General features: G+C 45.1%; 1 protein-coding gene across 1 annotated transcript; it reads right to left on the reverse strand.

The window, feature by feature from the left end:
- Positions 1 to 5,743: 5,743 nt before the first annotated feature.
- Positions 5,744 to 16,555, reverse strand: LOC311159258 (fatty acyl-CoA hydrolase precursor, medium chain-like; the record flags this gene model as incomplete). The annotated part of the gene is made up of 14 exons (XM_084215239.1): positions 5,744 to 6,312; positions 6,734 to 6,806; positions 7,136 to 7,267; positions 7,467 to 7,614; positions 10,629 to 10,715; positions 10,797 to 10,937; positions 11,405 to 11,458; positions 11,584 to 11,688; positions 12,510 to 12,611; positions 13,481 to 13,634; positions 13,971 to 14,104; positions 14,534 to 14,675; positions 15,355 to 15,547; positions 16,483 to 16,555. 14 exons carry the CDS (start codon positions 16,553 to 16,555, stop codon positions 6,138 to 6,140), a joined length of 1,713 nt encoding a protein of 570 aa, XP_084071365.1. The 3' UTR covers positions 5,744 to 6,137.
- Between the last annotated feature and the right edge of the window lie 703 nt (positions 16,556 to 17,258).

Consider the following 17,258-nt stretch of genomic DNA (forward strand, 5'->3'; position numbering starts at 1 on the left):
CTTTGGTACTGACACAATCTAGCTACTGGTACTGACACAGTCTGTGCGCGAAACACAATCTAGCCAGGACCAAACCAACAGCCCTGCAAGGGTACTTGTACCGAAGGAAAAGTGGAGTCATTTTTATTCTCAGAAAAGCATTTTTATGACAAGAACAACAACACTAGAAAAATGGCAGCTTTTTCCTGCAGGGTGCAGGAGGCACCTGTCACTCAGTTCTGTGTGTTTAGGGATGTTTGGAATAGTGTTGCAATGGAGTAACAAGAATGACCAGCTTTTGTGAAGTGAGAGCAAGTTTAAAGGGTGGTATTTGGGTGGTGACTCTATATCTAATGCCTCTAGAAAATCCACAGGATTTACTTTGAATCCTTTCACATCTATCAATGAAGAATGATATGAAAAGGAGAGAACAGAATATCTGAGTAGAGATTTTCTGCTCACGTTAACGAAGAGGTTGTGTTGGTTTTATGTAGGTAATAGGCTCTGCCTTTTTTTTTTTTTCTGACTCAGAGGCTTTTGCCCCAGAAAAGCAGTTTTGCAATTTCAGATCATGTGAATTCTCATTTGTCAGAAACTGCATTTCAAAGAATCGGCTGATCTGAAGACAGAATGCTTTGTGTTGGAAGCAGTCTCAAAGCTCTACTCATGCCACCTCTGCCATGGGCAGGGACAGTTTCCTGTCCAAGCTGGCCTTGGGCACTGCCAGGGATGGGGCAGCCACAGCTGCTCTGGGTGCCAGAGCCTCAGCACCCTCAGAGGGAGGAATTTCTTCTGTCCATCTGATTTAAACCTACCTTAGTTGGTTTGAAGCCATTCCCCCTTGTCCTGTTGCTACATGCCCTTGGCAAATGCCCCTCTGCATTTTCCTTGTAGGCTGCCTTGGGCTCCTGCAAGGGGCTCTCAGGTGTCCCCAGAGCCTTCTCCTGTCCAGGCTGAACAGCCCAGCTCTCTCAGCCTGTCTCCACAGGAGAGCTGCTCCATTTCTGCAGATCCATTCCTGCTCACACCTCTCTTTACAGCTGCCAGTGGCTTCCAGGACCCAGAGTCCTCAAATTAGTTTAGCACATCTCTTATGCCCTTGGTAATGCTGGGTGCTGTGGCTGTGCCTGTGCACTTTACTCCAAATGCTCCTTGTGCACTTTACTCCAAATCTTCCCCTGTGTATGGGCACAGGACAAGGTCCCTGCCTATCAGCCCAGGTGTGATTTACAGCCCTGGAGATAAACCCCACTCAGCTTTAACCGGGCTGCTCCCAGGGCAGACTGGTGGCAGGCACTGCAGGTGCCCCGGGCAGTGCTGGCTGTGTCTCCAGCCTGTGCTGGGTTTGTGGTGGCTCCTGAGCTCTGCCCCAGTGCCCTGCAGGCCCTGCCAGGCTGTGCTGGGTGCAGCTCCTGGGGCTGAGGGCACGGCCAGGAGTCACTGTGCACTGCCAGACGGGGAATGCTGTGAGTCTCAGCTGCTGAGAAAACAAGGAGCACTCTCGACTCACATGGAATTATACTAAAGACACTGAAAAAAGATATACCTGTTAAGAGAAAATTCCTGTTAGAGGTTGCAAGTGAACATTTTGCTTCTTGTTCTTTGGTTTCTGGTGACTTGCAATTACTAACAGTGTTTTCAACTATCACATGGGAATCAAATGCACCAGATATCTGCTGTGTTCTTAAATTATGATGTTATTATTTTCAGTTTTGAAACAAGCATTGGTAAAGTTCTACAAATTTATAACAGTCAACAAAAATCAACAGGACCCCCACTGCTGAAATGCCTTCTATGCAGATTCTGCAGTTGACAGCAGCTTTAGCTAGAAACAAATCCAGTGCTGTCCCCAGTCCAGGCTCAAGAGGCCAAAAGCCCTCACTGTAACCCCTGTGTTAAATATTTCTTGAAGAAAATATTTTCAGTAGCGACGTTCAGCAACTGTTTTTACGGCAACCTTTACTCAACCTTCAGGTGTCTTTCCATCAGCCAGCTCTCTAACCAAAATCTCAAAAAAAGTAAACTCCTAAAAATGCAACTGAAATGCAAGAAAAGCTTCAGCCCTGTAAAGAAAGAAGTGTGGAATGTCATGATATAAAGTCATGCCATTTGGCACAGAACTGGTTTCAGAGATTATCCATCCAGTGCACCACCTGGGCCCCATGAACTCTGCTCAGTCACTCAGAAACAGCTGAGCTAAAACCACCTTGGAGTGACTCCAGATTTGGCAGCACTGGGTGCACTGCTCTGTTCTTCCTGCACAGCACCCCAGGGGTTCCTAAAGGAGCTTCCAGACAATTCAGGTTTACTGAGAGTCCCATCGAGATCCTCAGCCAGCACACAGGAAACCACACAATTCCTTCAGTTTCACCATGAACTGCAGACCTGTTCTCACCTTTCTGACATCATCTGTTCCAAATCAAGACACTCTCTCTGCTGATACTCCTTCAGTAGCTTATCTGCATGATCCATATCAAGGAATCCCATGCAATCTTCCTCATCCACAACATTAATGTAGAAGGGCTGGAACACAGGAGCTGGACCAGCCATTGCCATCACCATGTCCTCACTGGATGGACAGTGAGCTGCAGGATGTGTGTCCTGGGCACCTGGGCCATCCATGTCCTCACTGGCTGCAGGATGTGTGTCCTGGGCACCTGGGCCACTGGCAGGCTCAGACAGGTGGAGCTGCTGGAGCTGGGATGCACATGTTCTGTGGGGTTGGTGGTCAGAGACAGGGATGAAACACACTGACACACAGACACACAGACACACAGACACACAGATACACACACACAGTCACAGGCACACACCCACGCACACACCCCCAGAGCTCCATGTGACAAACTGGGCGCTTTATGGTTCAGAGCCCTCTTATACAGGGAGTTCAAAACTCCTGGGTTCAGACAGCTCATGGGTCTGAGTCTCACACTGCTCAGCCCCTGAGCAGTGAGATACCTGCAGCCCAAGATGGAACCTGATAAGTGCAGGTTCCTGTCTATCAGCCCAGGGACTCCAGTGCCACAGAGCTGATGGAGCAGGGAGCACACTCCACCTGGCTGCTCACAGCTTCCTTTACCCCAAGCAGCTCAAGGGAGGCACAGGCAGCTCTCTGAACCCCCTGTGGGGCTGAGGTCATTGGAACTCTTATGAATAAGAGCTTGACTAGGCCAATATTCAAGCAACATTCAATTAATTATTTAATTATGGTAAAGTATGAGGAAAACAGCGCTGGGTACAGTGGAGGCAGTTTTCCCTCCGACTGCACACCGATATTTGGGCTTACAGCTATTTATAGGGGTACTCAGAAGCTTTCTCAGCAGTTTCTATTTCTACTTGTTTTTATCACAATTCTATACACTATTGTGATCTAGTTTTTCTCAGGATGTGTCCCAAAAATAAGATCCCCAGATGGTGGTGGCAGCCTCCGAGATGTTGGTCCAGTTTCTGCAAGGACAATGACAAATCCCATCTGGTGAAGTCCAGCTCCCCAGATGTGGGTCCCCCTTGTTATTACAAGGGCTATCAGTGATGTCCAGCTTCCCTTGAAGATGCAAATCCTTGAGGTGATGTCCTCTTCCTTTCTCAAGCTGTTTTTCTCAGTTTTGTTAAGGAGGGAGATAAGCACATTTCCTTTCTATACATTCCAAAGCTATATTTTCAAGGATACAATCAATATTCCAAAATTATACCTAAAAAAGTTACTGTTACAGCACTCTTTAAGGCCTGACTACAAGCAAAGAGCAACATCCCGAATGCTGTAATTCAAATACTCCTAAATTAATCCATGTTAATTGCAAGCAAAGGCTAGGTTCAGAGGCCTTCTTCCATGCTTTACTTTCCTCAGTTATTATTAGAATTTGCAGTCGTCCCATGGTTGGTATCCACACATATGGCAATCACAAATACACACATTTCCTTTCTGTGCCAGACACGAAACACAGCTTTGTATTTCACAGAACACGTCCAGCCCCAAACCTTAACAAGGCAATTCTGCTGACCAGGAATTTGTGTTTCTAACAGCTGGACATCACTTAGAACTTGTTGGCCGCTCTGTTTCATGGATTCAATCTGCCTCCTTGTTGATCAGGTTTGCAAGGTACAAAGATCAGACTGCAAAGAACATCCTCTCTGATTAAAAATTTGCATATTTCACATTTAGCAACAAGATGATCTGAGAAGCAGGACTGGCACATATCAAACATACTTACTGACTACTAGGAAAGGTGATTATAGTAATCATAGATAATTAATAAACTTCAAAAAAAAGATTAAGGCTTTTATTGAAAGAATGTGAAAAACAGACCAGCAGCAGTTCTTGCTGAATTGTATCAGTAAATATACTGCTGAGAATTTCTTCAAGTATAGGTGCAGCTGGGAATCTGCACCAAGTACCCATGAATACTAAAGCTATGAAATAAAATGAGGTTTGGAACATAATGTAAGGATCTGCTGTTTAAATGTGGCCTATTCACTGTGGCCGTGGTGTTATTCCTTTCTCAGCTGTTTGACAGTGCGCCAGTCTTTAGATTTGGGGTTTAAAATCCAGAGATGGACAGCACACTTCCTCCCACACAGTCAGAAACTGCTTTTTTTTCATGTGTGCCTAATGTGTGCCTCCCTTCTACCCAGGAGTTATACTTATGGCTTTGCAGGCCCAAAGACACAGGATTTCTTCTGTCTTGTCAGGATAATGATTTTTGTGACTGTACAGGGACAGACACATTGATTCAACAAGCACACCACTAAGGGACATAAAAGCTGTGTCAGAGCAAAAGAAGGGAAGGGATAAGAAATGTGTGACAGAAGTGGCAGTATGGTTGCTGCAATTAGCTGTTACTAATTGCCACAGCTGGTGTTTTTCACAAGTTATGGAAAGTGCAGAAAAGGGGGTGGCCAGGTAGTGCAGATGACACTGCTTGAGATCCACAGGTGTGCAAAAGCAAGTGAACCCAGGGGAGAGGAGGAAGAAGAAGGCACCTACAAAGGGTCAAGCCCTGCAGCAGGAGCTTGGGCTGTCCCTGTGAGAGCCCCTTGGGTGCTGTGGCATGTGGGAGCTGGGCACCAAGTAAAGGGGTAGTTGGAGTAGGGCTGTTTGTTTGTTTATGGACATGAGGAGAGCTCTCCTGGCTTCCTGGATCCCCACATTGTTCCTTTGTATCCTGCTTGTCATGTACCTTGGCAGAAAAGCCACTTCCCTCCCTGTGTGCCCTGAGCCCTTGCCCAGCTGTGGGAGGCTGGGGTGCACACTCTGCATGTCAGCAGATCTTCTCTCTGTGCTGCTGGGCTAACAACATGCAGGGAGCACCACCAGCCTTTGCTCCCCCCTCTGCCTCTGTGCGCCTCTGCCCTGCCAGCACTGCGTCCCCTGCAGCCCCTGGACTGGGCATTTGCCAGGATGGGTTGAAGCACACACAGGCACAGCCTAGAAGCATTTCTGAAAGAGCCTTAAGCCTCAGGTCGTGTACAGACACCTGAAAAGTTTCATACCTGAAACCATTTAGGTGGCACAAAGAGCCTGGGCACGTTTCTGGCTTCTCGCGTGTGAATTGACCTCTCAGAATGAGCCTCTGTCAGTTCAGTGAAAGAAAAGGAAGTTCCAAAAAAATCAAAGCAACATTTATTTATAACAATTCATAAAACAGGTAGAGATTTTCTGTCCTCTTTTGTGAGATGTCGAGCCCACGTCACAGACGTAGTTTGATGGATGCTCTGCTGCCTACAAGTGATTTCCAGTTAAAGAAAGCAGAAAGAGTCTCTAGGAAGGACAACTGACCATGCCCTTCTGAAAGAAGAAGGGAATAAGAATATAAAATAGTCTGACACTTATGGTATATGCTGTATTGCTCATTTCCTATACATTTCAGTTCATTTGCCCATTCCCACATCAGTATTCAGTTTTGATATGCATTTAGGAGGTACCAAGGTCTGTCTGGACCTGGAGAGATTGTGGGGATTTTTTCTGCTTGCTTCATTAAATAGTGATTTTCTGACAAAGTCTGACAAACATTCTGAATGCCCCTTGTTTCTCTCCTTTCACTGTGATTAGGACAGCAGATTACACAGCAGTGAGTTAGAAGGTGATTATTACTCTGTATGCTGACTAACACATTTTGTTTCCTTGGGGTTTTAAAAGCAAACTGAGCCTTCCACAGCTCTTATAAATCTGTGTGTTTTCTTTTTCCAGTCTGACTTTGTTTCATGAGCTGTGTCCAAAACTCCACTCTGTGTTCTTTCAGTTTCTCTGCTGCCTTTTGCTCCAGGTCTATTCCCAGGTATTTTTCCTCCAGGTCATACTGAGGCCAATGGACCAAGCCCTCTCCGTTGGGATTTCTGGAAAGAACAGAAGGAGAAGTTAGCTCTCCCTTTGCCAATCCATTGCTCTCTCACTGCTCATGTTCAGGGCATTTCAGAAAACCAACAGGTGAGCCCAGCTGATGAGATTCTGGTACCTGAATAAACTGACAGTGTTTTTTGAAAATGCTCATTCAGTGGAACAGCAAAAGTGTAAAAGTTGGCATTCATTTTAGATCTAAAACCCCATTGCAGATGGAGTAACTGCCCTTAGATTATTTTCATCCTCGTTTCTGCTGCTTTTTAAAAACAGACCTTTAAGAAGAGAAATTGCTTCAATATTGATCTTAAATTCTATCAAATTTCTAGGAAGCACCATGTAAGTACTGCTTCAGGCAGGTAAGTATGTCCTGGGCAGCACAGACTGAACTTGAGCTGTCATTAGCACTGTGATTCTCACCCATTTTTGGCAAAGTTGGTCCAGTATCTCATAACAGTTCTGCTAAGTTCATTTTCTTCTTTTGTAGCACCTCCTGCAAAGGGAGAGATGAAAGGGCCACATTAGAAACTAAATAATGAGTATCAGCCCTGTCAATTGCAACACTTCTCCTGGTTGCCCTGAGCTGTTGGAGGTTTTTCTAGGAGAGACCTGCAGATGAATGATGTACTGAAAAGTATCTGCTACTGAAGACAGAAAATGTGTATACTCATAATAATGCTTATGATATATAAGGTATGTGTATAATAAGTGTAATGTTTATAATGCCTATAAGAGAGAAATTCTATTGTAAAGCCCTGCAGTAATAGAAATGAGTAATACTGAGGGTCTAAAAGGAATATGGAGTAAATATGGGTACATCACCAGCTAGGAATGGCTTTCCAAAGACAAAGGCAATCTCAGCTCCATGATCTGCTTTTACAAACGCTGGTACCAAACCTTCCATTGAACTCGGCCGGTGTTGGAATTCATAAAAGTAGACTGGGTTGCCAGCATCTAGAGGATACAGAAAAGTGCTGGTTTGAGAGCTGCAAATACTGCTCCAGAGATGAGAAACTTGCATGATAAACTTTCATGAAAAACTGTTTTGGTTAAATGAAAAGACTACCAGTGCTCTGGAAAGTGAAAAGTGCTGCACACTGTCCACTCCACCCCCAGACAGAATTCTACAGCTGCTCTGAAGCTGCTGGGTTACCTCTGTGGTATCTGGCCACTTGCACAGATGAGATGACAAAGTAGACATCTCCCATTGCATCCAGGAGGCCATCTCGGACCTGAGCAGGGCTTTCTGCATCCCCCATGTACTCCTTGTACACTCTGTCAACAACTTCAGATGTAAGGCCCTGAAACAGCAATAAAAAGGATCATAATGATGATGAATACCATGAGGACCAACAGCAGAGGGTGAGCATGGCCTCTGCACATCCCTGGCTAACCCTCACCAACAGCTTTCAGAGAAAATCCTCAGCTGTGTCAGAGTGTGGCTCAAAGCTGAGACTGGAGTTACACAGCTGTGGATACAGGTGATCTCGGGGAAAAGAGGGATGCAAGATCAAAGGATGAAGCACCTTTAGCTAAGCAGCAGTCAGTGATACTGACTGTTCTCTCTTCTGTGGAAACACCTTCACAACAGCACAGAAATCCTGCTGGATTTCATAAAATCCATTGATTGTTGTAGATGACCATCATTTGTTCAGAACAAGCCTGGGCTCTGCATTTCCGAGTTCATGGTGGATGTTTGTGTCATTGAATGATCTTTGCAAGTACTGGCGCTGCTTCTGGAGTCCCTAATTCTTACCTCATAATCTGTACTTTTTAATGCAGTAGTTTCAGCAGACCAGAAAGGCACCAGAGAGCCAAGAGATTTGTAAATGCCAGGGAAGCAAAACCTCAAGAAAGGTGAACAAAGGTGTCAGTGCACCCCAAACCTCTCGGGCTTTCCTTTCCAGTGCCCAGCTACTGCTTTAGGAGGTTGTGTCCCATAGGTCTCCTGCCAGAGCTGCTGGTACTCTGCATGTCCTGCATAACCTGGGCGGATCTAAAATGTCCCAAAATGTGGAAGGATAGTACGTAAAAAATATAGATAGTGCAGAAGTTAATCTCACACTTGAGGAGCTGCAGCTGTACTAATCACCAGAGATTAGGAACTGGCCTTTCTTTAAGAGGCCAGAGCTATGTCCAATAAGAAGAGTGGTACAAAAGAGTGGGTTAGCTGGTTGGGAATACAGATGGTGTTTGTTGGTTGTGCTGTCAAAAAGTAGGAGTTGATGTTGTGAGGAGCTGCCCATGAGAAATTACTGGGAAGGTATAGAACTTTTGCAGTAAGATGATCACAAGTGGTGACCCTGATGTCATCCTGTTGTGATTTGGGCAGAGAGCTGTAGAGAGAGCAGTAAAGAGGTGATCCTGTGGTTGTTTGGGAAAAAGGTGTTAAATATTAAGCAATGTGATCCCGAGGTGATTCAGGAAGGTGACTGCAGACCTAAGTGATGTAAGATGGTGGAGCTTAGGGACTGAGCAGGCAGACCGAGGGCTTGGGGGCCCTAAAATCTAGATGAGTTGTAGCCTAGCAGACTTGAGCCTGAAAGAAATGCAGGCAGACCTCTACATGTCTAGGCGATGTATGAGACACCACCCCCAAGAAGAAGGGTGCTGGATATGAGGGGTGGTTGCTACACACTTTACTTATTTGGCACATTGGAGCCAGCCCTGCCCCCCTCTGCCAAGGTATGGGCACAGTCCGGCAGAGACCCAGGACGGTGCTGGGTTCCCCCAGAATGGCAGTGTGTGCAGCAGGACACAAGCTGTAACATGGAGCTCTGAGAGGCAGAGTCAGAGCTGCACAGACAACATGTAAGAGAAGCCTTCCAAAATTGTATAGTGGCCATCTCCACGGTAACCCGATGTGATTCGGGATTGGGCTGTGGGTGAGGTGCAGCTGGAGATGGAGCCCAGCGTAGCCCTGAGAGCAGCCGGGGATGCTGCCTGGTCCAGACCTGACAGGCTTTGACACCTGGAGTACAGGTGAGCCGCTGGGGACACAATGGGAAGTAAGATATCAAGAGAAGAACAGATTGCTTCATCTACATGGCAAACAGAGCAGGGCAAGAGAGGTTTGCAGTGGCCAACTAGTACAACAAAGAACTGGCAAGAGAATTCACTGTAAAAGGAAGAAGAGGATTATTAAAGCAGTAGTTGGAGCTGGGGCAGAGTAGCTCTAAGAAATACATCAGTATATTGTATTTTTTTGATGATGAAACATGTCCGTTTTGTTTGTGAATTGCAACTATTAATCTTTGCTTAGGCATAAGTGAAAGTTTATGTTCCGTAAGTGTAAGTACACTTGACAGATTCTAGATCAATGTTGTTCAAGTCACATAGCTATTGATAAAATTATGTAACTGTTGATTTGTACTATCCTAATACATAGCCTTTAACTTATTCTTGTGAGTTGTCTTATAAAGTTGTACAGCTATTGATTTTGTCAGTATTCTAGAAGTGTAAGTTTATGAGTTTCTAATAGTATGTAATATAAGTTTAGGTAATGAATCAAGGTCAGCACGCAGACATGTTCCAAAGTTAAATAGAACTGGGTTTACTGTCTTTTGCAGAGAGCCCTGCAAAAGATAGTAAACACAACATTAGTATATGAAAAGCCTTAGGTTGATGTTCTAGACTGTGAAAAGCAAAACTAAATCAGAACTTAGAAACATATGTTCTTGCTGTGACGTGTTGCCTGAACGTTTGTATACTGTTAGTCCTAAGTGAGATATGTGAATATGTTATAATATGAATTTACTCAACCATATCTTTCTAGAGATGCTGCAACTTTGTAATTGATAGAATGTAAGACAATAAAGATGGTGCCGAAGGTAGTCTCACACCTGAGGAGTTGCAGCTGAACTAATCACCAAACATTAGGAACAGCCTTGCCTTTAATAGGCCACAGCCTTGTCCAGTAAGAAGAGGACCACAAAAGAGTGGACTGGCTGTGCTGTGAAGAGAGATGGGGTTTGTTGGTTGTGCTGTGAGGAGCTGCCAATGAGAAATCACCAAGAAGGTATGGAACTTTTGCAATAAGATGACAACATCAAGAGACCTTGTTGAGCTACCTGCATCGCTCCTGGATTCCCACAGAACTCCTTTTGAAGAAGATGGTCATTCAGGCTGGAAATGTAGAGGGTATTTCCAGTCACTGGAGGTAACAGGAGTGCAGCACATCTGTGCCTGTTTCTGCCCTGTTTCAGGGAGCTGTCCAGCACAATGGCATTTCCCTGTGAAATGTGTCCCTCCAGGGGTAAAAACAGCCAGGGCAGCCAAGCAGCAGCACTGGGCTGTTCTGAAACTGGTCTCCTACCTTAATGAATACTGCTAAGTTGCTCTGTAAAATTTGACGTGCCACATCTTTATCCAGACCATCCACAAAAGGAGGATATTTCATTCCCTGTGTGATACATAGAATTGCACTTAGTGAAAAAGCTTCTATTTAAAAAATATTTATATATCAAAATATTTCATGTCTTACCATAGGCATTACCCATCCAAATTCACAGTTATTTACTCCTATGATGTATGGGACCTCATTGATTGATTTTTCAGAGAGTAATTCCCTGGGACTCTTTGGAAAAAATACACCATCTACACATGAACTGACGAAAAAGACATCCTGAACAAAAAAGGAAAAAAAAGAAAGCTTTGTTAATGTATTAATTTTGCTTGTAAAAGAAGTTGAGATTTTTACTGCAGTTCCAAAGTGAAGCTAAGTGAAAATACAACAAATAATGGTATCCAAGCAATCTTATATTTTTTTCTGACTGTTTTTTTTTGCATTGGGCAGAAGACACTGTGAAGATATTTCTAATGTTTGTGAAGCAGAAGTCATTATGTTGAATTTACATATTTTCTTCTTCAATATGGCCATGGATGCGTGGAATATTGGGGGAAAAATATTCTGTATTGAAATGTCAAATGCCCATAAGCATGGCGATAAGATCTTTTAGGTAGGAGATAATATATGGTTTGGTTTTCAGGTTCTCCAGAATCATCTGTGCCATTTTCTTTTGCCTGCCCTACTAGAGCACAACAGCAAACCACAGGTAGGTCCAAGTGAATGCAGAATGGAAGGGCAGGAACCTGTTTGCACTTTTCAGGCGAGGTGTCATTGCAGAGCTGCAGTGCTGTCATGTCCTGAAAAAGTCAAGAACATCAGATTTTACATCTTTAGGTTCTCCTATTATTACAGCCCACAAAGAGTATGCTCTGGGATGAAAAGGTCTGAGGTGTCATTTAAATGCAAGTATCATTTCATGTACCATTTTCAGTGTTATCTGTAGTAGTTCTTCTTCTGTTTTTCCTCTCAAGCATTCAACCATTGCAGCTGAACTGGATTTTTCACAGCCAGAGACAGCAGCAATTTTCTGCAAGCAGTGAGAACAAACAGTTTTGGACACGTTTCCTCTGTCTGTCTCTACGAGACACCGAGTCCAGCAGGAGCACCAAAGCTCCTGCCCAAAGGCTGCTGGAGCCTGGCTTGTCCCAGCTCCACAGGGACTGGACTGAAGCCCTCACAATCCTTCACACCACGGGCTGGGCAGAAGGGGAAAACCTCTGCCTCCAAGAGTTTTTGATACAGAAATATTCTAAGAGAATGCTGCTAGATGACAGCCTGGGCTGAGAAGGCTGGGTGACATAAAGGAGTTAGAGAATAAACCCTCTGCAGGGCAACAGAGAGCACATTCTAGCACTCTTGGTGATGTCTTTTTGGCTGGAGCAAGAGCTGTCATTAGGGAGAGCTGTCTCTTTTATGTCCCAGCTCCCAGGTTCTGGAAATTGTTCCTTGCAGTTAAAGAGAAAAGAAAGAGGTGGAAGCCTGTAGTTCTCAAAGTGAAAAATCAGAATAAATTCTTGTTTATTTAGACACTACAGGCACCAAGGAGGAGGGGAAGAGTATTCAGAGTCTGATACCATTTTCCGGTCAAAAAGTGTAAATTGACTTTTCTTGAAGACACTACATGTTACAATATTACTTGACTTTTCATTCTCCTCTCGGAGATATTTGGGTGTTTGAAAGCAATATGTCATTAAACTTCTACTATATGCAAGTAGAAATTCTATCTTAATGACTGCTTTGACTCAAAAGAAATGTGAATTCACATGATTCAATATTTTGGACTATTCAATAGTTTCAGATATGCAGAACTATCTGGAAAAAGGAATTACAATTACCACAAGTACTCACTTGTGCATCCTCCTCAGGCTGGTCAGTGAACAAGCCCAGGGCTGCAGTGCCACTCTCTGAAATGGCCTTGTGGAACAAGCCCTTGGCCAGGGGAGATAAGACCTGTGAGAAAGCAAGGACAAGCATGACAAGCTCTGAGTTGTCCCCAGGGATTTTGCATTTCAGTATCAGCAGTGGCCATTTGGAAAGCCCCTGTGCTAAGAGTGTCCTTGTGCAGCCTCTGACCACAGTCCAGCTGTGCAAAGTGCTCTGGCAGCGCTCACAGGGATGGGGAGTTCAGGGCCTTTCCCTCCCCCTGCACTTTGCTCCCAGTGCCTCCCAGCACCACTCTGCAGGGCAGGTACAGATGGAATGTGCCCAAGGCAGTCTGGCTCTGCTGCAGAAGGGCAGGAAGAGCTTTTGGCCAGAGGAAGCAGGGATGTGTGTGCCAGGTACCGTGAAGGCTGGCTGGGCTGTGTGATCTGTTCCAAAGCTGGAGGGACTGGAGAAGGAGAGAGTCACAGCCAATGTGCTCCGTGTTGGAGTAAAGATTCTACACAATCACAGGGTCACAAACTGCAGGGCTGCATCAGCTCCCAGAACTATTCACCTCAATCACTTTGCACAAGTGGCTGTCAAAGCAAACAGAAAATGGGCAAGAGTCCACAACTTCTCCTAAGGGACTCTTCTCATGAGATTAGACTTTGAGGGTTTTTTAACGTTGAAAAAAATAAACACCAAACCAAGGTGAATTTAATTCACCAGATGAGTAATAACATTCTGTTACTTAACTGCAGCATTTGAGTATGAAAATTGCACATTTTCTCATTCACAATCTGTGTTGTTTTGCCTTGTTGTGTTATCAAAGACCCAGGTGATGTGTCACTGGAACACCGCCCCTTTTCTCTCACTGACCTCCCATGCAGATACTGAAAATGGATGGAGGGGTTTTTCCCCTGAATAATTCCAATTCAATGTTCCTGTGAACTTACAAGAGCAGAGACACTGATTCCTCCTGCCGATTCTCCAAAGATAGTGACAGATCCTGGATCTCCTCCAAAATGCAAGATATTTTCCTGAATCCACCGAAGAGCCGCCACTTGGTCTAAATATCCCCAGTTACCTCGGGCATGCTCATCACCAGTGCTGCAGGGAGAGAACAGATTTGTTCAAATGCTCAATGCAAGCCAAGAGGGAGGGGAAAATACAGTCTGTGGTGTGAGAAATCATCTGCCATTCCCTACACACCACTTCCCTCCACTGCTGACAAATGGATGGCTCAGGAATCCCTGAGACTGGAGCTGCAGCCCCACAAGAACAGATGTGGAAGCTGCCTTGGGACTGGAAATTGTCCCCAGCGCTTGCAGGTGCAGTTCAGAAATGTTTCTTTGCATGAGCAGGTCTTATGCACTTCTCTTTACAAAGGCTTTGCACACATCCTTTTGGAAGTCCCTTAGGAAAAATTGAAATCAACCAACTTACCTAAAATATCCAGTAATACCTAATCTGTACTGAATTGTTACAACCACCACGTTGTCAAAGGCTGCTATTGCTGAGCCATCATATGATGAAGCTGCTCCTAAAACTAATCCACCTCCATGGATCCATACTAGCACCTGGAAAAAGAAACACAGGATCAACCCAGCCCAGGTAAGAGCCCCCAGTGACAAAAACGAACTATAGCCTAAGATAGAACATTTCACTCCTGATTCTTTCAGATTACGTTTTACAAATTGTAGAAAACTTTCAAATCTAAGGCCTGCAGGGCTAAAAAATGGCACTGCTTTTGTTCAATGCTTACACTTTGTCAGTGCCCTGTGACCTTGGACAGATCATTTAGATTAAATCAAGCACTGCTTAGCTAAAATGCAATTTTACTTGTAAAATAGGGTTTTGAGTCTCTTTAATTCCAGCTAATATGAGCTGGGACAAAGCATGTAAGTTGATCATCACTACAGAAGTGGCCCTGCATGTCTGCTCATGGCAGAGGTTGAAGTTTTCCTGACAGATAATTTTGCTCAAGGTGTTGTAAGGATTTTGCTTACAGGCAGCTTCTCTTTTCCTGTAGAAACAGGTGTGTACACATTTAGATACAAACAATCCTCAGACACTTGCAGAGGAACTTTCTCTTTCCTGTTGGTAACCATGTCTGAAATAATCTGTCCTTGTACTCGGTCCTGTAGACACCTGAATAAATGAAAAAGTAACAAGGAAGAGAATTCACTAAACGAGTCAATTATAAACCTGAAAGTTGTGAAGAGAAGTTTTTTTGTACTTCCACAACAAAGTGCCAACCAGAAACTGATCTGCAGCACACTTTGTGATTGCTATGTGAAATACATATGAAAATATAAATGAATTATTTGAAGTCTCCAATAGCTTTTTACATTGCAATGGTAGGTATTAGCCTTGAGACACTAAACAAGGGCAGTAGGACAAGGGGAGTGAGACATTTCCAAGGTAGATTGGAATTGCTGTGCATTTCTTATGTGCCCTTTTAAGCACTTGACTCAGGAGTTTCCCCCTACCCTAATGCTGTATTCCAACATTTGCTCAGCTCCTTTCTGTCCATGCTCCAAAGGTTTACAGGGATTGGTAAGGGATGGCCAAGTGCTCCTGAGGCAGAGCATGGTCTGTATGTGCTGCTCCATCTCAGCTCACCACTGATGCCCGTCAAACAGCAGCTTTGGTACAGAGAGCAGCTCCCAGAGTGTCTTTAGAATTGCATCCACTGGAAGAGCTGCAGGTGCAATGAGGGGGCACCAAGGAATTTGTCTTCATGGATGGCCCAGTGTGCACATCAGTGTCATGGAAGTGCCCAGAGTTTAACATCACGGAAGGTTCAGAGGTTTGGTCATTGCCTTACATTGGGGGGTAGGAAGTGGCATCTCTGACACCTTCCCATGGCTCAGGTGGCTGGGGTTCAGAAAACCTCAGAGATCCAACTGGAGGCTTGGCAAAAGGAAGTCCCAGAAAGACATTTACAGTCCTCTCAGCTGTGTCCACCTTGAATTGGTACCCTCGGACTCGGCCGTATTTGGTCTCTGCTTCTGGTTGTTCTGTGGGACAGCAGCACAGAGTCACATCATTGCTCTGTTTGTAATAATTGCTAGATTTGCTACTTAAATATAGAGCTTTTGTTCACTTCAACAAGTAGATTTTATAGATAAAGCTTCAACAAACTCTCATTGGCTTTGACAGTACACTACCTTAATCTGGTCTTTTATTTTACTCTTTTATTTTACTAATTTGATTACTAGTGTTTACTCATTTAAATTTTAGATTTACCAATTTGTTCTAACACACTTCCAGTATTCCTTAATTAAATCATTAGAGCTGACATTATCTTGCTCTTCATTTTGATTGGTCTGTATGTCCATCTCCTTCAGCCATATAATATCTATTGTCTTACCACCCACACTTTAGTGGTTGCATAGAGATATTAATATTTATTATGCCCTGTGTTGTTAGAAAAAACTCCAACAGATTGTTCTCATAAGAAAAGACAATCAACAGAGAAAATATATTCTAGATACTTGAGAGTATGTACAGCCAGAAGAAAAAGCTTCTAACATACCGAAAAATAGTTTGGCACAAGCAAATCCTATTAACATTTAAGCAAGACTCATTTTAAGATGTGAGTGGAAGTTCTAACATCAAATTACACATGTTTTAATGTGGCTGCTCAGCCTTAGCAGGCAGGATTTTGGGACAGGGATTTGATTTTGCTATTTGCAAAGGACACAAGTAAGACAAAAGACTGAAAGCAGATTAAAAACTGAAATGAACTTTTATCTACTGCATCTCAGTTTGTGTGCCCAGCTCAGTCCAGGTTTGGAGCCCATCCCTGCCCAGGGTTTGAATCCCATCCCTGCCCAGGGTTTGGAGCTCATCCCTGCCCAGGGATGGAGCCCTGCTCTCGGCTGGCCCCGGGAGGCAGCTGCGGGTGCCCTCTCGCCCCGCAGGTGCCCTGGGCAGTCGCCCCGGTGTTTACCTGTGGCCACCAGCGCCGTGCCCCCGAGGAAGAGGATGCAGGCCAGCAGCGCCGTGTCCCTCGCAGCTGCCATGGTGCCACTGGCACCGAGCCCGCAGGCCGGGCCTTTATAGGCTCGGCCCGGGCCAGCTGACGCAAGGCAAACCCGGGTGAGGCGAGGGAGGGCTCGGGCTGCGAGCCAGGCAGTGCCGGGCTCGGGCCGGGAGCGGGGAGCCCTCCTGCCCACGGGGCTCCTGCCGCCTCCCCAGTGCTCCTCTGCCTTGGCATTCGCAGAATCCCGGGCACCGCGGCTCGGAATGCTTTGGAACCAGCCTGGCATTGCCGGGAGCGGGCTCCTGCTGCTGCAGCACCTCCGGCTGCGGCAGCGGGGGAGGCTCTGCTCACCTGCGCTGCGCACACCTGCAGGCCACCTCGGCTCTACTCGCTTCCATTCACTGCCTTTGGTACTGACACAATCTAGCTACTGGTATTGACACAGTCTGTGCGCGAAACACAATCTAGCCAGGACCAAACCAACAGCCCTGCAAGGGTACCTGTACCAAAGGAAAAGTGGAGTCATTTTTATTCTCAGAAAAGCATTTTTATGACAAGAACAACAACACTAGAAAAATGGCAGCTTTTCCCTGCAGGGTGCAGGAGGCACCTGTCACTCAGTTCTGTGTGTTCAGGGATGTTTGGAATGGTGTTGCAATGGAGTAACAACAGGAAAGAGATGAATGACCAGCTTTTGTGAAGTGAGAGCAAGATTAAAGAGTTGTATTTGGGTAGTTACTCCA

Source organism: Fringilla coelebs, assembly GCF_963513975.1.
Source record: "Fringilla coelebs genome assembly, chromosome: 14".
Lineage (NCBI taxonomy): Eukaryota > Metazoa > Chordata > Aves > Passeriformes > Fringillidae > Fringilla > Fringilla coelebs.